General features: G+C 36.8%; 1 protein-coding gene, 1 long non-coding RNA gene and 1 pseudogene across 2 annotated transcripts; all 3 read right to left on the bottom strand.

Moving 5' to 3' along the window:
- Positions 1 to 4,010: 4,010 nt before the first annotated feature.
- Positions 4,011 to 4,696, bottom strand: LOC122650089 (polygalacturonase-1 non-catalytic subunit beta-like). The gene has a single exon (XM_043843391.1). It carries the CDS (start codon positions 4,647 to 4,649, stop codon positions 4,020 to 4,022), a length of 630 nt encoding a protein of 209 aa, XP_043699326.1. The 5' UTR covers positions 4,650 to 4,696; the 3' UTR covers positions 4,011 to 4,019.
- Positions 4,697 to 4,856: 160 nt separating this feature from the next.
- On the bottom strand, positions 4,857 to 5,174 carry LOC122650090. Its single transcript, XR_006331375.1, has 2 exons — positions 5,107 to 5,174; positions 4,857 to 4,994 (listed from the first exon to the last, which is right to left on the bottom strand). It is a non-coding gene; the product is annotated as an uncharacterized LOC122650090 (long non-coding RNA).
- A 4,471-nt stretch (positions 5,175 to 9,645) lies between these two features.
- Positions 9,646 to 21,832, bottom strand: LOC122650813 (annotated as a pseudogene).
- Positions 21,833 to 23,833: the final 2,001 nt, after the last annotated feature.

Raw genomic sequence — 23,833 nt, 5'->3', positions numbered from 1 at the left:
TTTCTCTGGAGCCTGTAGATGAGATTCTCCTCATCTTTGTTTTGGTAGAGTTTCTCAAGAGCAAAGAAGTTTCTTTGCTACCATACCTTCTAATGAAGAAATATTGGTTGTGATAAAATCTCACAAAGTGCATAAGGCCCCAAAGCTAGATGGATTCAATATGGGCTTCTTCAAAGCTTCTTGGGATGCCATTGAGAATGAACTCATTAAGGCCATCAAGAGCTTCTTTTTCTACCCTAATTTTATTGAGTATATCAACCAGACTTTCATTATTCTTATTCCCAAGTTTGAAGGAGCTTCCAAGGTCAATTACTTTAGGCCCATTTCTCTTAATAATGTTCTTTATAAATTCGTTGCAAAGGTGATGGCCAGTAGATTGAAGTCAATTGTTGGAGATCTTGTTAGAAACAATCAATCTGCTTTTATTTCTGGTAGAAGTATTTCTAAGAATATTTTGCTTTGCAATGAGATAGTTTGTGGTCTTGGAAGATCAAATGCCCCCGTCTACTTTATTAAAGTTGGATATAATGAAGGCATTCAATCATGTGAGATGGGAGTTCATTGCTAGAATAATGGATAGGATGACCTTTGTAAAACCTAACACGATGCAGAGAAGAATGGAAATCGCAAACACAATCACACAGTGCGCACAAAGATTTACGTGGTTCGGCAAGGTTGCCTACGTCCACGGTGAGATGAGATCTGTTTCACTGTCAATGGAGAATAGGACTACAGTTGCTCGTTCCTCACACCTCTCTCAGATTTACAATACAGAGAAAGAACTCTTGCTACAGATTTATAGTGAAACCCTATATAGGAAATTTATTGAAATACCCATATAGTTTGGAGGCTCCACATAGCAGTCCATCATAAAAAATAAAGACACCAAAACCTCAACAGAACTTCCCCCTGTCCTTCGTACATTGGATTCATCTATGTCTCTCCTCAGTCCAAATGTCTGTGTTAGTGAATGGCACCCCTGTGGATTCTTTGCTCCATTGAAGGGTATAAGGCAAGGTGGCCCCCTCTCCCCTTTGCTATTCACTTTAGTTGTGGAAGGCCTCTTTGCGTGCCTCAAGTAGAAGTTGATCAATTATTGTTGGATCCTCTTCTCAAGTGTAAGTCGTGAAGTTGACTCATTTATCTTATGCAGATGATAAATATATTCATTTTCTCTCGAGTCTCTATTATGTATCTCTGCTATTATGGATGCTCTTAGTCTTCTCCAGGATGTCTAGCTTGACTATAAATCCTCTCAAATCCTTGATCTTCATTATAGAAGTTCCTATTGATGTGAAAGAGCAACTTAAGTCTATTGTGGAGTGTGAGATTGGTTGTTTGCCCATCTCATATCTAGGTCTTCCTCTCATCTCCTCCAGGCTCTCGGCGCATCATTTGACCCCTATTTTGGATAGGTTGAAAAAGCGGCTTCAACTAAGGAAAAGTAAGCTTCTATCCTTTGCAGGGAGGTTGGGGTTGATTAGATCTATCATGCAAGCTTCGTACATTTATTGGATAGGAGTTTTTGGAACCCCAGGTTCTATTAGCAAGAAAATTGAGGCTCTTATGAGTGCTTTTATTTGGAAGGGGGGGGGATAGTAATAGATTCCTTCATACCAAGAGTTGGGCCTCAGTGTATCTTCCAAAGAAAGAAGGGTCTTGGTTTGAGAAGGGTTAAAGAAATGAACAAAGCGGGTCTCTTAAAGCTTATTTGGAGGATTGCTTAGAAGATTTAGGGTTTATGGATCAATTTGGTGTATTCTAAATACCTCAAGACAGATTCTCTATGGACTATTTCTTGTGCCTTAGACGCAAACAGGTCTTGCAGAAAGGTGCTTAAGATTAGATCAATGGCAATTGATGCTATCAAAAGAAAGATAGGGGATGGATCCTCCACCAAGCTTTCGATTGATAATTGACACTCAAGCGGTGTTTTTCTCTTGCAATTTGGGGAAAGAATCAGTTATGATGTAGGCTCTAGCTAATAGGATGGCCCTTGTGTCTTCTATCATATCAAATGGTTCTTGGAACCTGCATCCTCCGGTTTCAGCACATCTTGCTTATGTTTGGGACCAGTTGTATACCATTCCCATTAGTTGCTCCTGGTACTGAGGATGTGGTTCAATGGGTTCTTTCTTCTTCAAATCTTTTCTTGGACCTCTATCCGATGGTGGAAGGTTGATGCAGGCCCAAACCCATCAAGTCCATAAGGCTCAAGGCTTAGTCAAGACCAAGAACCAACCCATACATGGCAGGTCCCAACCAACTTAAAAATCTATCCCAAGATCAATTAAAGCATTTTTAGTAGAAAAACTCTACAATGCCTTTAGAGCTTCCTTAGTGTATGATGACTAGGCAACCTTGGTTTCTCTTCCCTCTTGATCTCCTCCATGAAGCACTTTCTCCAAGGTTCATTCTCTCATGCACTCTCTTAAACTCCTACAAAGTTTTTCTTGTGACTTGTCTCCTTTAATCTAGTAGATAGTATCAATGTGTGGGTAATTGTACCAAGAAACTTGAGGATTTTAACCATCTCCTACTTTTTTTTTATTTTCTTTATTTCTCAAAATTTTTTGTAATTGGTCCATGTGAGAACTAATATTGAGGTAACCTATGTTAGTGAGATTAGTAGTGGTTGATATTACTAAAGCCACAAGGAGACCCCTATAAACAAATGGCAACTTCTCTATATAAGCATCCAGTTTTTGATTGTTAATGAAATTCCAAGTTGCCTCTAGCATCTTATAAGAACCTAGAAGAATAGGGTCTTCCCTTTTTGCAGCCTAGAAGAGCTAGCACCTTCAACCTTGAAGAGTTGAACATTTTCCCTTTCAAAGATCACCATAAAGACTATAGGTCTCTTGAAGTTATTTTGTATTTCTATTTTCTCTCCACTCTACTTTGCTTGACCATCCTCTTGACCTCAATTCTAGAACCTTTATTAGCCTTTAACCTAACCTTTTTATCCTTAAATCCTATACCCATAGTTTGCTATCATTCTTAGCAACAAATAAACCCTTAACCAGATTCAGACTTGTAAATCAGCAGTCCGTTGTCCATTTTACCCACTTTACGAGCATAATCAGAAAAAACCTACAACACCAAAGACGTATCCCTTTCTGTCTTTCTTAAAACCCCTTTTGAATCATCTTCTTCTGATATTTCATTGAAAAGTTATCATCAAAATACTACTTGGAGGTCAATCTGCCAGAATTTTTGGTTTATATATAAGAAGAGAAGTACTTTCCCGATCCGTCTTCAAGCAAACCCGTAGGGTGGTTGTATCAACGGTGGTGTGGTTCAAGCACCATATTCTTAGACATAGTTTTATTACATGGAGAGCCTTGACTCAGTCTTTGTCCATAGTCCTCTACCTTCCTTTGAAGCGATGGATTATGGAGTTCAAGGCTGACTCAATCTTTGACTTCGCAATCAAGATGGTGTTTTGTGCATCTATTTATCACATTTGCTGGGAGAGAAATCTGAGGAAGTTTTCTTCTTTCTCTTGTTCCTTTAAGCAAATCTGGAGCTCAATTACCTTTGATATTCAGACCAAGGTGAACCATCTTCAGACTTCAGCTCTGGATTGTGCTAAGAACATGTACAGGCATATTGTTTCCTCATGAGGTCTTCAAATAAGGCTTATTTAGTCTTTTGTCTCCCTTGTTGTTTTTTAGTTTTCCTATGGCTTTCTTATTCTTGCTCCTCTAGATATTGGAATTCTTTCTTTCCTTTAATAAAGTCTATTCATCCAAAAAATAAATAAATAAATAAAACAAATACTAGATTGTGACATTTTTATCTTGAAGGTTAGAGTAGGGTTGCTACGGGATGAAAGAAGGGTAGGGATGCAGGACAAGCATCTTTTGATTTCAGGTTTTCATCCATTAGGCTGAACAATTGAAAAAAATTATATTGAAACTTGAAGTAAGTCATTATTTATCCTTTAAATAGCATAATTAAGCAGTAATATAGCACAAGCAACATAACTAGAAGATAATCAAATCTTCAAATGTTGCTCAACCTTGAGTCGTTGTCCAGATGACTCCATTCTCATTTATCCAATGACAGACTTCAATTAGGCCTGGGCCAAAACCCAAAAGCTTAAAAGCAAGATGGTTTGGATTCCAAGTTGATGTGTCATAGTGACATGCCATGATTGCATTATTCACTTTCTTCTCAGCATGTATATCAATTGCATATACTTTTACTTTCGGTAAAATATGGCAATAATAGACTTGAAATGGAAATGGCTGACTATGACACAAGGTTGGTGGTTTGGAATGGTTTCCATGGATGAGTTTCACAGCTCCAATTGAGACATTCTCATAAGATCCTTCGACGCTCTCAGTACTCCATGCACGTACACGGTTCCCTAATTTCTCGACAACAAAATCAATGAGATCCTCGGCGGAAGTTGCACAGGTGCTTTGCTCACCTCGAATGGGATTCTTCTTACATACCTTGAGGGTGTCTTGAATATACTCATCCATGATTGATTCATCCACCACACCAAAAAGATTCTTCAATTCCTTAATCCGGGGAAAGGAAAATGGGATTTTTGATGCCAAAGATCGCGACAAGAATGATTTATATGACAATGGGTCTCTTAGATCAGGGATAGGTATGAAACCTCCCTCTTTCACCATTGACTCCCGAAAATATGGTAATCCCCCTTGTCTGGCAACCAACAATGGTGTTTTGTTTGGATAATTATATGTCACTTTGGCAATATTCCACTGAGCTATTGGTGGTAGGGTTGTGTTATCAGTTGTCTTCTTTGCCAATGCATGTTTAGAACAAGCAACATTAGCCTGTTTGCAGAATGAAGGAAGATGAGAAACCAATTCATTTTCCTCCATAAGTTTTATAAACGCTGCTGTCTGTTGGGGGCTTAATGGAGAAGCCTTTGCAGCTAACCAATGTGGAGGGTGTGGAAGACCAATATGCTCTTCCCAGTACTGTAAGAAGGCATTTTCAGATTGTTGAGAACACTGCGATTTCATAGGGAAAAGATAATGACCAAATAAGAAAGATAAAATAGCCAGGGACAAGAAATAACCAAATTGAAATGAATGGAAATTAGAAAAGCATAATTTTTCTTACACTAAAGTATGCTAATATTAGAATTCCAAGCAACAGAATGGGATTCATCATTATGGAACTGAAATAGAAAGAGGAGCGAGTTGGGTTTTCTGCAAGGAGTGAAGGGTGTTTGAATTTATATAGATGGAATATTTTGTATTACCAACAAATAAAAAAGAAGGGGATGTTTTTGTTAGTCCCTTAAATAGCTAAATGTATTCTGTAATTTCCCAATTTTCCATACGAAAAAGTGAAAAATTTCTCTTCTTTGACTAACCTATAAAGCAAATTTCTAACTGCCCCTCAAAATTTTAAATACAAAAACTAATTAACCTTTTGGGATTGACGTGTGGTTTGTGTGATTGCCACAGGGTGGATTCCATCTGAACGGTTGTTAACCATTCTCGTACGTGAATGTGAGCCCGACACGTACTTCCCTCCCTCTTCCCCTATATTTGGGAATTGAGCTCGTCTCCAGGGAGGCATGCGCCCAGGGTTCTACCAAGGGCCATCCAGCGGCTGAGCTGTGCCGCACACATCTCTTCGCATGCCTAGGGATGTGTACGGCACAACCCAACGGCTGGCAATGCCCTGGGTGTTCCCTGCTCCCTAGAGACGATCCTGATCCTATATTTGGATCAGTTTGGAGTAGTCGTTGTTATTTCGGTAACTCATTTTATCAAACAAATTTGAGTAAATTACTCAAACCTTCCCTAATCTTTCTGACAAATATGTGAATCTCCCTTGCGATTCTGACAATTACTCGAACTTCCTTTACTTTTCAAACTTTGTTGCACTTAACCCCAGTCCGTTAACGGTGATAGTAAAAAACCTGCTGTGACCAAAATGCCCTTGCTAATAAAGGATCAACATCAAAGCAACTTTTCCCCTTCTTCTTCTTCTTCCTCCTGCAAACCCACCTGCCCCCACCCCTCTACAACCCCATCCACACAGGCTGCAAACCCCACTCTCCTCTTATTTTTCTTTTTTCTTTTTCCTGCATCCTCATCCGCCCTCACCCCTCTGCTACCACGCAATATAAACCTTGCCGGCACCCATTGTCACAGTTTCTACTTTCTTTAGTAATTATTCTCTTTTATTTTACTTTCTGAAGGAGAGAAAAAGAGATTACCTTCATCGTTGTGGCAGGGGCGCAAGAGAAGATGCTTCTGAGTTTTAATAAAAACTCATTCAATTAAGGAAGGATCAGTTTTAGTACCCAAATTGCTTCTTGTTCCCCCCTCTATATATTCCTCGTTTGAATCATCCATATCTGTAGCTACCCTGATATTTTTTGGTTTCTCCAAGTGAAAAGAAGAGAATTAGAGAGAGCAAAAATGGTAAAACTTCCTTTTATCAGAAAATTTATCAGTTTGGGAGGTTTACTTACAATCACCAACTTTTCAAACAATTACTTGACACCCCCTGAAACTTGACGGTGTTAGTCTGCTGTTAGTGTTTAAATGGAAATGTCCATTTTACCCTTATGAGTTATTAAACTGAAATTTATGAAGTTAAATGACCAACTTGCCTTTCTTCTTCTTGAAAATCATAGTATTTCACGTATCGATTGAAAAGATATTTTGGAATTGCAATTAGAACTAGGGGGAATTTCCTAGATCTACTAGATTAAAAAAAGATTTACAAAACCAGTAACAATAAATTATGTTTTACATTCATAAGTTACTTGATTTAAAAAGATTTACCAAACCCCCACACGAGTAAAAAAAGTTAAAATGAATAACCCAAAATGCCCCAACATCCTTCTCTCCTTCTTCTTCTTCTCCCGACGGAATCAACCACTCTCTCCTACAACCACTCCCTTGATCCCCCTCCCCTGCAATCCCGCCCCACTCTTCTCCTTTGAATTTGAAGGATGGGTTTATATGCGGCTTACCTATTGTGAGTGTGCTCTCTCCCTATCCTCTCTCTCCTCTGAATTTTATCTGTCATCTTTTCCTCCTCTCGTCTCTTTCCCAGGTCCAATTCCCTTCTTTAATATTCTGTTTCACCATGTTTCTGCCTTAGTTCTTCCTACTCTTTATTTTTTTTTTTTTTGGTTCAATAATGCTCTTTTCTGCTATTTGCATTACCATGGGTTGGAACGAGTTGATACGACTCTTTGTTCCTAAGCCCAAAGGACCTGAAACTGTGGGAGATCATTCCCCTCCCAAAAAAGATTCAAACCCATGATTCCTGGTCTTTACAAATCTCACTATTGTTGCATCTTTCCAACCTGCCATGTCTTGTGATTGTGTTGAACCAGTCCCAGTTGAAGCCTCTCCATTCCTATCTATAAATGCTATTCCAGGTTTGAATCAACCCATTAGGTCTAGGCGATCCCATTGATTGATTTACAGACCATTCCGATTAGAAATTAGAGGGCTGCTATTGAAAGGAGAAGGGTGGGGTGGGATTGCAGGGGAGGGGGATCAAGGGAGTGGTTGGTACCGTCGGGAGAAGAAGAAGAAGGAGAGAGAAGGATGTTGGGGCACTTTGGGTTATTCAGTTAACTTTTTTTACTCATGTGGGGTTTTGATAAATCTTTTTAAATCAAGTAACTTATGAATGTAAAACATAATTTATTGCTATTGATTTTGTAAATCTTTTTTTAATCTAGTAGATCTAGGAAATCCCCCCATATTTATTTGGTTGAACAACAGCTGCCTAGCGCAGTTGGTGGACTGTGGTGCGCTTTATGCCTATTCTCACTAGGAAGTCTCGAGTTTAAGTCTCTTGACTGTTACCTTCCCCCTCCCAAGTTCCTCCCTTTAAAGAATATATATATATATAAGCTCCCAATTTCACCCCCCCTCCCCAAAAAAAAAAAAATTTATTTGGGTGATTGAAGAAATTATTGGTCGGCAGCTCAGTTAGAACTTCAATTTTTTGGTCTAGTTTGACAGATTTGGGCAACCATTGAAAATGCAAGTTTAGAAACCATATTATGGTAGGCCATACAATAGAAACGGAACCTGAAATTTGGTTTTCTACAAATGGTTAATCCAAATTGGGATCTTCTCATCCATACAATCAATTTCAATATAGGAGCTCTCCACATGGTAGATATTTGGTGGGTTCAAGTAAGCGAACCATAGAAAATTTCTTCTCACTTGTTCTGTATGGCTGTATGCCCCTTTTCTCATATTGTAGGCCTCACTATACCAATAGGGTAAGGTCCGGTAATGGCCATACCCTTTCCCAAGGCATCACAACTCTGTGTTCAACTCCACCCATAATAAAATTTCACATTTTACCGCAACTACCGGAGAACCTATGAACCCATAAAAGTGCATTTATTGTCCAAAAAGATTGATAATAAAAATATAGATAATGGTTAAAGGGAAGTAGTTTTCTATCTGGGAGTGTGACGTACTGCATATGCCAACATTGCCATGTATCTATCTCTCTCCTTAAAATAAGGGGGCAGAAGTGTCTTTTCATATGGGAAGGAAAGAGATAGACTCATGGGAGTGTTGGTGTAGGCCACACTCTCGAAAGGAGTTATTTTTCCCATGGTTAAATTATTAGATTCACTTTTACAATTGCAATCCTTAAAATAATAGAGAATGGATCATCTGGACGTATGTGCAGGTGAATGTAGATCTCAGAAGCAAAAATAGAACAGGTGATTGCGTCTCACAAGTATAATAAGGTATGATGTACATAATCCAAAATGCTGTAAACTCAACAAGTATTTCCCGCCAAAAAGAAAACAAATACACAAAAATGTTACTCAAGTAAAGGGGGTTCAATAGAAGGGCCCCAAATCTTTCCCTTTTCAATTGTTATCAATCAGTTTTTATCAGTCAGTTATTCCTATGATATTCCCAATTTACAATTTTTAGATATTTCTAAAATAATAATACATCAAACAAAAAGTCTTAAACGATATTTAATTAAGAAGATATATTTTTGGTGAAGAACCTCAGCCATAGATTTTTTGTGGGCAGAATAACCTCCCATATGATTGGTTATAGAAACAATTCAAATTATCACCTTTTGGGTCTAAAAGTATGACCATGGAAGGAAAACTTTGAGAGGAGAAATTTGACCATAGCAATAATTGGTAAGAATGATTTAAGCATAGAAAGATAACAACATTTTTATTCAAGGTAGTATTGGCAGTAGATTAATTAAGATGTCTAATGTAGTAACATACAAATTTTTTTTTTAATTAGAAGCTTTAAGGTAAAGGTTTTTTAACTGACCGACTTTAGAGGGTACCACTAGACCAACACCACGTTTTTCCACAAGGAAGAGTGATATGGCATTTCAAAGCTTTATTTTGCCATTTTGGCTAAAACTTGACATGAGAGTAGGGGAACTTGGATATACTTACATGATAAATATTAAAGGTACCTGCGAACTACTAAAACTTCAGTTCTAATCTTGTTTTCTACCCTCAATACTTCCAACTGAATGACAATGCCAACTAAAATGATTATAAGCAGCCTCGATACCTATTTTACTGTCTTCTAACAACAAAAATGCACCTTAGTCTAATGCATCCTGCTTATATATATGAACATTAAAAATTCACTTACTGTCTTTCAAAAACTATGAATTACATCTTTGAATATACTCCTTAACAAGCCTTGCAAATGATGAGGACTTGATCGCTAGCAATTTTTTTGGGGAATCATATTCCAGTACACGGCCTGCTTCAGACAAGAAAATGTCAATTGATTAGGAAAGTGCCTAAGGATGATAAGACATATTTACCGAACTCAACTGAACCCATTTGATTGTGGTGTAATAATTATAGCTACTAACCATTGTCGAGGACGAGGACCATATTGATATTAAGAATTGACGTTATCCTATGTGCGATTGTGATGACAGTAGACCCTAAGAAGTGTTGCCTAAGCGTTTGTTGGATTAGATAGTCAGTAGCAGTATCAACTGATGCAGTAGCTTCATTGAGTACTATTACTTTGCTCTTCTTGAGTAGCACTCGTCCTAAACAGACTAATTGTCTTTGACCAATGCTCCAATTCTCTCCATTCTCAGTCATTGTGACAACCACCACATGAAAATGGGTAATTGTTAAGGTACTTTTTGTAGGAAAAGGAGTTGGGAGACTAGGATGTTACGTTGTGCACTAGAATTTAGACATGGGGAAGGGATTCGTGCACATTAGATTCGGTGTATTGACCCGTCCAATGGGGGGCTGGGGGTTTTATGGTCATGTTGGATAGGTATTTATGCCCATCTGACAATATTTAATGTCGACCATGCATGAAAACTTTTGCATTTATATATATCATAAAATAAGAATTTTGAAATGATGGTGCACTTATGCATGGATAAATTGATGTTAACCAACTTTGGTATAGAGTGAAATCTGAGAAGAAACAAACCAATAGAATTAAGTTTCCCTTCCTTCTTTCTTACTTCATCACCAAGCTGACATTTATCTAAAGCCTGAGACAAAAAAAAAATGTCAATGTCAACTTGCCACATTGCCTGAGTATTCTATATGACAGAAAGTTGATCATTAAATATGAGTTAAACAAAGATGAAATGAACAAGCAAGGGAGTGTCAAGTGGAAATGGAAAATAGGGCAGTAAATATAGTGCACTTCTTAAGTCCCAACTAAGAGAATCTCTTAGGACAAACTTGGTTCAAAGATGATCAAATGCATCCATTGAAATAATTTCAATATCTCTGCAGAAAGGATTTGAAAATGGAACAAAAATTAAAAAGAATACGACCATAAAAAAAGAGTTCATAGATATACATGTCCCAACTAGTTAATTGCAATGCGTTTGTTTTTTGAGGATCATAAGCAAGAAAAATATATATCCATCCTATATTTCTCACTGGTTAAAGATTATTCATCCAAAAATAAAAATAAAAAACCCACCTCCCAAATCTGTTCATCAGTGTACTCCTCAAGTGGGTCAAGATTACTTCTTAGAGTCCCCTCAAACATTGTCGGGTCTTGCGGGATGATGCTCAATCTTGTCCGCAAGTCATGCAGACCAATCTTGGAGATGTTGATACCATCTATCAAAATTTGGCCGTTTGTAGGTTCAAGCATACGAAAGAGAACTTGTAGGAGAGTTGATTTGCCACTTCCAGTTCGCCCAACAATGCCAATCTTCATTACTTCAGGAAAAGTACATGTGAAATCTTGCAAGACAAGAGGCAAATGTGGGGTATACCGAACCTACATTAATATTAAATAATCAAATCATGAAGCTTAGCAGATTCCATAAGAGCAAAAAGAACTAAAAAAAATGAGAAAATAAGTAAGGAGATAAAGACTCGATGAATAGAGACTGGGGATCACCTGTAGATCTACAATATCAATTTTTCCTTGTGATGGCCATTCATGACCTGGCCTATTTTCTTCTACCAACAAAGGGGGTTCACTAGGGATGCAAGCATACTGTAATATTCTCTCAATGGATATGATTTTGTTTCCAAGACCACAAAGATCCCATACGACCCCATATATACTGAAACCAAGCCCGTATGTGACTGCTAAGCCAACAACACCTTCAAGAGAGAAAAGAAAACAAAATAAAGTCAAAAACATGCTTTCATGTTTGCAATCATTCATGGTTGCCTTAAAGGATGATTTTAAAAGATCTCAAGTTCAACATTTTACCAGGAGTGATTACTCCCTTCGGCACTAAGATCAAGAAAACCAAAAAGACGGCATAAGTGATGGATGCCAATATATCCATGCGGAAGCATAACCACTCTATTGCCCTAGAGAAATGAAACTTGGGCCGAATATACCCATCCACCAACTTGAAGTTTGTGTCAATAAACCTCTCTTCTTGATCAAAGCACCTGATTGTAGTTGAACCTGAAATAGATTCAGCAAAATATTGTATAATTGGAGCTTGACATACTCCACTCAGTCGTGATAGTTCTCGCGCAGAAGATATGTAGTATTGCTACAAGACAAGATTGATAAAAAGAAAATTAGGAAAATGTAAAATAACGAGTAATGAATATGTAGTAAGTTAGAAAATGGTGTCGAATTTTTTTTATGAAAGATTTTTTAATCTGAAAGACTTACATTTAGATGGTTGACAATGACACCGTCTTCATACATGAAACTGTAGGAAAATATTTAATTATATTTTATTTACTTCAACTACTCTTTTTTTAAGGGTTCCTATTTTCTAGTTTTATTAGATGTTGATTGAACTATATATGTTACTTGTATATTGACTATATCTAGAATTTTTACCCCAAATTTTTAGATTAAAAATTTGCTGAACATGAAAGTAATAGTATCCAAAATTCCGTGGTATCTGTTTTGTCTTTACCCCAAATTTTTAATTCTATTATCAAATTTCAAATTCAATTAAAAACCATGTGTATATATCCAATTCTTAGCCAAATTTAATTCTATAATGATGGGCTTTGACCTTATTCTCTATCACCAAAAGCACATGAATGTGTAATTTAGTGCAAAATGCAGCGTAGTTCAGTCTAGATACTTCACTTAAGCTAAGTGCAATGTTGTTGCATGCTTAGCATAAAGCATAGCCCACACACTTCACTCAATAAAGAAAGATGAATATGAAATAAAAAGGGAAATGGAAAAGAAAAGAAGAAGAAGAAGATTTTCCCATTAAAATTATCAACTAATTAATATTGTGGCAATGGTTGTTCCTGCTAGGTAGTTCACCTAGATAGGCTTCTCTTGACTACTCAAAATTTGTCACATGGTAGTTCTATTGGGGCTCTCCAAATTATCACCTATCTATCTATCAAATTTGAACTTTGATTGGTTACTAATTCAACTTGCACAACTTTGGGTTACTTTAGTTCAACAGTTGAAAGTATAGTGGTATAAGTCAAAATATGGTGGGTTATACAATGGAGATTAATTCAAAACTTGAAACATGATTAATTTGAATATAGAACAACTATCCAATGGTTGGTTTGACTAAAGCAACCCTCCCCATGGCTTGAAATTGTTGTACCACTAAGACAAATCTTTACAATAGAATTTAAATTGTTTAAAAATATAACATTTTAAAATTATGTACTAATTTATTTTCAGTGGTATATTATTTAGCTAGTGAAAAATGATAAATTATTTGTTAACTTCTATTAACTATTATGTCATTTTTAGTATGGCTCTAATCGATTGGAGATACCCACAAAGATACTAGGCCATATTATATTTTATCCATACATATTTAAAATATTTTAGGCATACAAAAAACGTAGATGCATTTGTCACTTTAATAACATTGGCCTTGTTTTACCAAAAACAAAAAAAAACATTGGCCTTGTTTGGTCCTTTCTTCTTAAATAATTTTGGTAAGCGAAAGACCATAGCTGTGCTTTAAATTATATAAAAATGGGTTTCTTGCGTATATTCTTTATAAATTTAAGAAGAATATTAAGGTTTAAATTACAACTTTCATTCCCAAGTATATATTTATCTACCACTAAATTAATTTTGGTGCCAATAAAGATAATTTATTATTTACTAATAAAACAAAGCTTGAACCAACTTGTCTATGGTGTGTTAACCATGGGGAAAATATAATTGAGATAGACTTGAAACTTTAGTCCAGAAAAAAGGAAGTGCTATAGAATTACCTGATACCAGATGCATGTTATAGTCATCGAAATAAAAACTATTGACATTTTCCATGCAACTTGTGACATTACTGCAATAGTTCCCAAGAATTCTATGACTGAGATAAGAAGTTCTTTAATTTTATGTGGAATAGTGGTATCAACAGCACTTTGATCTATAGATGCCTGTACACAGAAATATTTTTAAAAATAAAAGATATATTAGCTTTTGTAGTGATAAAACAAGATCATTTGGATCCCAAGAATAATTAAGCATATTTACTAACCCGATTTAGAATCCTTCCACTGGGAGTAGAATAAAAAAATGACATGGGAGCACGGAAAATACACAAATGCATTTTATTGAAGAGCAGAGTGGCTGTTTTGTATCCAGCAGTTACAATGAGCATGGACCTTATAAATACACAAAGACAACTTCCAAGGGTCAAAGCAATATAAACAAAGATGAGAGTGGATTCTCTAACATGAGGTTTTCCATCCTCTGAAATTGGAGTAGACAACACCATCCAATAGCCACTAACTATTAGGAGAAGCTGAAAAATAACTTGTGCCAATAATATCAAGGGTACAAATGCCCCTTTATATGCAATGGTAAGATACTTCCAGTATACTAAAAGACTAACTCTACCCTTTTCCCTCTTTTCTTCTTGGACAAGCTGTCCTTCTGGCACAACCAAATTTTCTCGTTTGTAGTTTTTGGGTTCACTTTCCTCCTCATCTTGAGTAGATTTTTCATCATACAATATATTATTGTCTTCCTTACCATTAATTAAATTATCCAAAGAAGCTTCATGTTTAATAGAATTAAGTTCTTCCAAAGCTTTCTTATGTGCACCCACTAACTCCATAAAGTCAATCCCTGAATTAAGAATTTCTTCATATTTTCCTGCTTGAGTAATCCTTCCATCTCTCATAACCTGCCAAACAAGAGAAAGTAAATAACACTCTTAAACCAAGTTGAGAGACTGAGTTTGGAAAGCAAGATGTCATATTCTCACCAGGATAAGATCAGCAGAAGAAAAAAACTCTACTTGGTGAGTAACATAAATTACTGTTTTTGAGCGCAAAAGTCCCAGCAAACATTCCTATCACAAATGTTCACATTTAGGCACTTAAAAAGAATTTTTGGTTACTCAAAAGAGCCACATCTATATACATACTGATATAAATTACTTTTCATAATGAGAATTAACATAAAACCATTAGTTTTATGTAAGAACTTGCACATCGCTCAATATCATGCGTATATATATATATATACACATTATTTCCTTATTCTTAGATCAATTTTTAGATCAATCACAATTTCTGGTGAACAAAAGTGCAATGTAAGCAATGAAATGTATAGTTTCAAGCAAATTTCATCAAGTAAAGCTTTGGAACTAGAACTCAAAGAATAGTTACCTTAAATAGATGAGTTCCTGTGTGAGCATCCACTGCACTAAAAGGATTATCAAGTAAATAAATATCAGCATCATGGTATAAAGCACGTGCAATCTGTATTCTTTGTTTCTGCCCACCACTCAAGTTGATCCCCCTCTCTCCAGCGATAGTTTGGTCCCCAAAGGCACACAATTCTAGGTCCTTCTTTAATGAACATGCTTCAAGGATCATCTCGTATCTTTCCTTGTTCATCTCCTTACCAAACAATATATTGTCTACTATCTTGCCACTTTGTATCCAAGGTGATTGTGCAACATAGGCTTTGTTCCATTCAACTTAATGTGTCCAGATACCTTCGGCAATTCTCCCAATATGCATGAAAGTAGGCTTGACTTGCCTGACCCAACTGAACCACAAACAGCGACTCTCATACCATGGTACACTCGAAAATTAAGATCTTTTAATGTGAGATTAGGGGAGTGAAGGTCCCAAGAGAAATTCCCCTTGACTATCTCAACCATTACCTCTGTACTATCTCTTGGAAGTTTTTGTACAATATCTGGATGAAGATCATCGAGACAAAGGAATGAGGCTATCCTATCGAGGGAAACTTTAATTTGAATTACCATGGATATTGTGTCTGGCAAACTATAAATGGGTCCTTGCAATATCTCAAATATTGAAATTGCAGATAAAATCTTCCCGGACTCTAGTGGAATTCCCATAAGCACACAAAATCCAAAAGTTACCATTGATACAAACAAAGGAGCACACAAGTAGACAAAGGAAGCCATGGCTGATGTATAAAGTAACTTTTTTAACCATCCTGTTTCAAAGTTTCTGAGTTCTAGTATCTTATCTAAGAATTTCATCTCCCAACCCTGGAGCTTGAGAATTCTCATATTCCTTAGAGCTTCAGATGTCATCTTCATCCTTCGATCGTTTGAATCCATCAATTCCCCCTGAACTTTTTCTTGTAGTATTCCCAGTGGAATATTTGCTAACATCAAAATCATTGTGGCAGCAAAAGCTATAAGTGAAGCGAGCCCAAGGCTATTATATAAGATTAACAATGCTAGAACAATCTGAACAGGCACCCTCCATATATCATGTAAGTACCAACTGAAAACCTCAATCCTCTCAGCATCAACACTCAACAAATTAATATGCTCCCCACTGGTGTGGCCCTGCTTTGATTGGCTTGAAAGTCTGAGACCCTTTTTGTAGATTATTGTGAATAAGGCAACACGAACCCTATTTGCCATCTTTCGCAATTGAAAGAACAAGTGCCTCTCTGAGAGGTGTCTTATGAGCTTTGAAAGAAAGAAAATAAACACTAGAACATAACCCTTATACTTTAGTTGGTGAGAGCTATTGAGATACTTAACAAATGACTCAATAAGGTATGGTCCAACATAAGAAGCCAATATGCGTACAATTGAGAATAGAGCTGTCGTTAGAATTTCCTTCCATGTTAAGAGAATCAATGCCTTCATTAGCTTGAGTTTGCATACTTGACCACCATCACCACTGCCATTATAATTAGATTCAAGTTTATTTCTAAAACAAGCAAAGGTCACATTGGCACTATCATAACTGGCAAGTTGAGGAACATCTTCAAGGTCCAGTGTTTTTTCATACCCGAGTGCAAGTAAAGGGCATATCCAAGAGAAAGTAAAAATACTAAAAAGATTGGCATTTGCATAAGGAGTTACACTCTCTCCATTGACACTTGGTCCTTGTTCGCCATCATCATTTTTTTGACTTGAACTCATTTTTAAAAGAGAATCCAAAAGATGAAGATCTTCATCTAGTCTCCCCTTTGCGAACAACCCAGCATAACAAAAGAACAGACCGGAAATAATGGATACAACATTGGAGACCCATAGTAGGAATGGTAAGGACAAATGCTTGTAATACAAACCAAAATGTATAATAAGATAGGAGTAAGACATTATGAAGTAGAAGAGCCACCAAATCCTTAGCTGAATGGGAAACTTATGGTCACTTGAATGAGAAAACTCGATGTGCAAGTAAACAGAGATCACAAACCATGTGAGTGTTCTGAATGAAAAATCCAATTGGGCAACATACTTTAGATCAGACCAACCATGTCTGTATCCAGAGAGATAGTTTAAAATGCATATGACAATATCACAGAAAAATAGACCTATGCAAGATATAAGGGCAGGCCAATAGTATAAAAAATATGTATTCTTCAACACTGATTTTGAATTTTCAAGGGTATACATCTTGCGTCTCTTGTAAGCCCAGGAAATGGATAAAAACAATAACATAATTAAGTGTGAAGAAGCTGAAAACATATGCATGATGATATTGATCGTAGAAGATTGCGAAAAGAGTATCCAAATATTCATATATCCCTTTGAACCTTCGAAGGCATCCATCTTTGATTTTTTTTTCTATTTGTAATTTGGTGACTTAGTTCAGGTAGGTCCAATGCAAATCAATCATCTTTATCACAATTCAAATAGATGCAACCCCATTTGGAAAAATGTTGTAGAAACTCTAGCATTTAAATACCAACCACTTCCACCTTATTTGTTCCAGAAAGACTTAGATCAATATTAAAGTCTCAATATCATTGAACCTGTTAATGAACAACAAAAGAAAAATTGTATGAAAATTTATAAAGAGCAAGAGAATTGGTAAAATTTTCATAGAAAAATCAAGAATGGAAGAAACTACAGTTCTATATGATGTAGTCCATGTTCAATTAAGAACATTAATAGAGAAAATAGAAACTTAGTAAGATGAGATGAAATTAACCAAAAAACTTCTAAAATTAACATATTTGAGGGAGATGTAAGGAATGGCAAAGAAATTCATATAACAAGAACACCAAGTGAAGTATTGTAGTTACGGTAGATTATAATTGGAAAATTAAAATAAAATAAAAAAATTGAATTTCCAAAATACCTGGTCCATATACAAACTTCCAAATAATGTAACTATATAAGCAATATTAGCATTTAATATGTGAATAAAACTATCAAATGTTGACATATAATATCCTGTTAGCAAGAAACCATGCCAAACTATTGACATTAACTTGTAGATCATCAAATGTGAGAGGAAAATCCTTGTGACACAACATTGCAACTAACCACACTCAACCTGATATTATCTTTAAATTGATAACAAGATTGAGTTATATACTAAGATAAGTGATTCATTTGAATCCATTTCATATGATCACCATACAAACACGAGTTCATTTTATAATAGAATTAAATTACCGACAGTGACAAAGAGAGAAGACAAATAGAAAAGAGGAGATTGATAGCGTATAGATTCCCAGACGATCTCACAGTTATATATTAATAATGTCTAAACAGATTTTTTTTAAAATTATGAGTAACTCCCTGACTATTGATTTATTATACATAATTAAAAAATAACAAATCAATTTACTAAACCTATGGACCTACTTTACTTGGGGTTTACAATTTACTAGATCTACTAGATAAGAAAATTAATTACAAAACAAGTAGGGTTAAAACAAGTAGGGTAAGTTAACCCTACTTGTTTTGTAATGAATTTTCTTGTTTAGTAGACTTAGGAAATTATCCATTTTTATAAAAAATCTTATTCAATTCCTCCCTTTTTTTATTCAATCCCTCTCTTCCTTCTTCCTTTCAACTTTCATTGAATCAAACATGGGCAGAGGGTTGTGATATCACAGAGGCGGGTATGGGGTAGGGGTTTCACAGAAGGGGAAGGGGTGGGGGATTCCCAGATGGGATTGGAGTATGGAGTGGGGATTGAAAGAATGGCTTTTCTCATTAATTATCAAAACTGGTATTACATATTTATACTAGAAAAGAGATTCCTAACTAACTAACTCTGCACTAGCAACAGTTACATACACAAGTGGTAGATAATTACATAAATAAACATGTGATCATTGGTGAAGATAATTGCCTAAGGTGGTTTATCCTTAATAGGCCCCCTCAAACACACCGTGGATGAACCACCGGTGAGTTTGGATTAAGAGTATGAAACCGTAATCGAGAGAGACTTTTAGTGAACACGTTTGTAACCTAATTCAAGGAGGGAATGAAACGAACACATAATTGATGAGAAGCAACCATATCCTGAATAAAATGAAAATCAATCTCGATATGTTTTGTGCACGAATGGAAGATTGGGTTCACCGAGAGATATGTCTCACGACATTTGCACACCAAATCGACGATGCATTAGGAAGAGAGACACCTAGTTCCTTTAGTAAAAAATGAACCTAGATCAGCTCAGTAGCAACGGCAGTGATAGCCCAATACTCAGCCTCCGTCGATGAACAGGAGATTGTATGTTGCTTCTTAGAGGACCATGAGATCAAATGAGAGTCAAGGAATACACCAAACCCAGTTGTTGATTTGAGATCGTCAGGGTAACCCGTCCAATCCACATCAGAGTAGGCAGTAAGAGAGATATCAGATTTTGTACAAAAGAAAATGCCATATCAAATCGGAAGTTTTATGTAACGCAAGATGCATTTAACTGCTGACCAATGAATGTTAGTGGGACGAAGCATGTATTGGGTAACCCGATGAACAACAAAGCAAATGTCCGGCCGTGTGACCTTAAGTATTGGAGGACACCAACCACGCGACGATATTCTATGCTATCATCTAAAGCAGTACCAAAGATAGTAAATATAGGACCCCTGTAGCCATTGGAGTATTCATTGGTTTGGCACCAGCCACGTTAGTATTGTGCAGCAAATCAGAGGTATACTTGCGTTAGCTAAGGAACAATCCCTCAGATGTGTGACACATCAATACCTAGGAAATAGTAAAGTTGTCCAAGGTCTTTAATGGAAAAATCACCAGATAAGGTAGTAATGAGTATTGCAGTTGCATCAGTAGATTTTCCAGTGACAATAAGGTTATCAACGTATATAAGAAAATAGAGAATAGTGTGCCCCTGCTGATAGACAAATAGAGAGGTATCCATTTTCGAAGAGCGAAAACCTTGAGAAAATAAAATGGTACTTAAGTGATTATACCAGGCCCTTTGGGTCTGCTTAAGTCCATACAATGACTTGTGCAAATAGGAGACAATCAAGGCATGAAGGATTAATAAAACCAGCAGGCTGGGTCATCTACACAATTTCTTGAAGCATGCCATGACGAAACACATTTTGTACACGACAAGCGATAAAATCACACAAATGGTATCAGGCTTAGTGACCAGACTAAAGGTATCATTTTAGTCAAGACCAGGGTGCTGATGAAAGCCTTTAGCAACCAACCGCGCCTTGTAGTGCTCAATAGAACCGTTAGATCGGCGTTTGAGTTGGAAGACCCATTTGCAACCAATAACATTTTACATGGAACAGGGAGGAACAAGGTGCCAAGTATTTTTTTAATTAATGCATTAAATTCCTCTTGCATAGCAGCAGGCCATTGAGGCACCTTAAGATCCTATGAATAGCATGTAGGTTCAGTATTCGTAGTAAGAGGATGCCTTATGGCAGTGAGATTGAGGCGAGATGGAGGCTGTTGAGGTACACCAGTTCGAAACCTTGTGGACATAGGATGAGACCTAACAGAGGGAACTGGGGACTACTAGTTCGACGATAGGATCAGTACACTCAGAGGAAACTAGTGGTAAAGAAGGTGCACCCGATGTCGAAGATGATTTGGTTAGAACCAGTATAAGCTGAGCTAATAGCTAAGTTGTTAATGTTTGTAGTTATGTAACTGTTAGAACTAGAGTCAAGAAGCCATGAGGATGAAAAAGAAGATGAGTAAGAAAGCATACCAACAAAAGTACGATTAAAACATTGAGGACAATGCGAAGCAAGGTGACCCAAACTATTATAGATCTGACAACATGATCTTGATTGATTGAGAAACGAAGGAGAGGAAGAACCTTCGTTGCAAGAGAAATGATCAGAAGGATGAGACCCATATCCATTATTACCAAATCCAGAACTATATCGCAGATTGGGAAGAACCATATGCAAAAGAATTACCATAAGCAAGACGTTGATGAGAGTTTGAATGACCAAATTGCTGATTCTGATTTTGGTAACCAAGATGATAACCACGACACCTGTGAAATCATCCTGAACCATGATTATGATGTCCACGAGAATGATAAGAATTTCCAATAGAAGCAACTTAGCCGTGACTGTCAAAGTAGAGCCATCAGGAGAAATAGAGCGTAAGTAACTCTTATGGTTGATGAGCAAGCTAGTAAGTTTATTAAATAAAGCCTGAAGATGAATCATCATAGAAAAGTCACAGTAATCAGATTCCAAGGCACATAGAGTAGCAACCAGAAGATCCCCACCAGAAATAGGACAATCAATAGCAGCAAGAATTTTCGCAATGGAACGAATATAGAGCAAATAGTTTTCACAGCGTCGGAGTTCTTCTAAATTCGGGATAGACGATCCTTGAGATCAAGTACTCTAGTATGGGAAGAAGGAGCGAAAACCTAAGCCAAGATACTCCTAGCTTCCTGAGCAGTGGAGACACCTACAACATGAGGAATTGCCGCCTCAGATAAGGAGGAAATAATCCAACTTAGTATAAGTTGGTCTTGGCAATCCCAAAGGGCAGAGATTGAAGTTGCAGAGGTTGAAGCTGCAGGATCAATAGCAGATGGTCGAGAAAAAGATCCATCTATATACCCTTGCAGATTATAACCTCTGAGAAGGGGAACAAACAGAGTTCGCCATAGGATATAGTAGGTAGAGTTCAACTTGAGTGTTAATTGAGGTGATACATTCAAAGTAATAAACATGGAAGAAGGAGCATTAGAGATCGAGCTTGAAGGAGAGGACACTATGGAAGACCAGGTAGAAGCTTGTAGGAGAGATTAGATCTGAATCAAGAAAATGGTTAGAAGTTCGTGGGAGAGGAACCGTCTCTGATACCATGAAAGAATGACTTTTCTCATTAATTATCAAGATTGGTATTCCTTATTTTTACATGACAAGAGATTCTTAACTAATTAACTCAGCACAATTGGCAGATAGTTACATACCCAAGTGGTAGACAGTTATATACACAAGTGCAGACAATTCATACTCAAGTGGCAGATAGTTATATAAGTAAACACATGATCCTAAGGTGGTTTATCCTTAATAAAGTTTAACAGAATGGGACGGGGTTTGGGGTGGGGGATTCGTTGAAAGGGGTGGGAGTGTGTGGTGGGGAATTAGCAAAAGGGGACTGGGGATATTGCAGTGGCGGGTTTTACAAAAGGGGGATGGTGATATGTGTGGTATTATTTTACATCCAATTGTCATGAAGTTGAGAGGATTCTGTCTATCAAGCAAAATTTAGTTAGAATATTTTTTTTTCTCTTTAACTTTACAATATATTTGTTGTACCACAAGATATTTATGGAGGGTTAATTACCACCAACAAATGTCAAAAACATGCTAGCTTTTTCTCAGAGAATGCATTCCAATGACAAAATGTAGTCCGATTGTACAAGGATTGCAGTTGTGAGGGTTTTGTTTGATCACAACAGAGTTTTTTAGTTCTTTAGAGCAATGATTCAGCCCGACAAAAAGAATAGGAAAGGTTGAATAAAAAAAGAGGTCAGATAGAGAGGAGGCCTATGTTGGGGATGATTTGCAGAGTGGAGGATGGTGATATTGCAAGGGTGAAGGAGGGTTTGGCTCCTGTGAAGGCAAAGAACAAGGAGGAGTAGGTGGGTTGAATAAAGAAATCAAAGATAAAAATAAATAAATAATAAAATAGAGAGAAAGAAAAGAAAATGGAGGGATTGAATAAAAAAAAAAAAAATTCTTAGGATTTTAAGATTGAAAGGAGAGGTTGCCTTTGTATTACCTTTGCCACGCATCACTAGACCAGCGTATCAAGACAAAGCCATTGTTGTCCTTGTACTTGCACAAGGACGTGACCCGGCTCATGGAAACATCGATCTTATGGATCCTACAAAAATGAAAGTTGACACTGGAAGAATGGAAAATATATCGAAGGTCACCTTCAACCTTTCATTCTTCATGAAATACTCTACAAATGGAGAAACAAGAAGGAACAGGAAAGGAAACAAGGGGTGCAACCTCCCCTCACCAGTTCACATGAATGAGAACATTCTCGTACGCCTAGATGCCATCCAGAGGGAATCTAGAGGAGGAGTGGATTTAATTAAGATGGCATCCAAGTATAGGAGAATGCTATCGTAAGTGGACCTGAGTTGAATCCATTGGAAGCGGCATTCACACAGAACATGTAGCTTCTAAAAATAGGAAACTTGGAAAAAGCCTTCTTTGGGTATTCCATCTCCAGCCCAGCCCCAGGTTCTCAAATAGCAGGTCTAGTGATTGCTCCACCACCAGAATAGGCTTGGTCAGATACATCTTCATAAAAGCAATATCACCGGTCGAAATCATCTTCACGGTCACATTTTAGATGTTGAAACTGATATAATGATGGTACAACTCACTTTGTTGAAAATACTTATCCAAATTACACATGATTTCACATGTAATAAAGGGATAAAGTACTTGTTTGAACTGTAGACAAATCATGGTTGATGCCAGTAAATTCAAGCACTAAGTATAGCGTCACGAACCTAAAATTGTATGGAGAAACTTAAGGAATCGGTGAGGCTGAGTCATGCCACCAGACAATTTCCTTAATACTTTAGATACTTTAGATGCCTTATATGGGGCAAGTCAAGTTCTTATAAAGCAGTCTCCAAGATAAAGCAGCTTTGTTGGCCCTTCCAGTAGTCGTTGCACTCTCTTACTGGACCACATCAAAATAC

The sequence above is a fragment of the Telopea speciosissima genome, chromosome 2 (genome assembly GCF_018873765.1).
Source record: "Telopea speciosissima isolate NSW1024214 ecotype Mountain lineage chromosome 2, Tspe_v1, whole genome shotgun sequence".
Lineage (NCBI taxonomy): Eukaryota > Viridiplantae > Streptophyta > Magnoliopsida > Proteales > Proteaceae > Telopea > Telopea speciosissima.
This window is presented reverse-complemented; position numbering and strand designations above follow the sequence as displayed.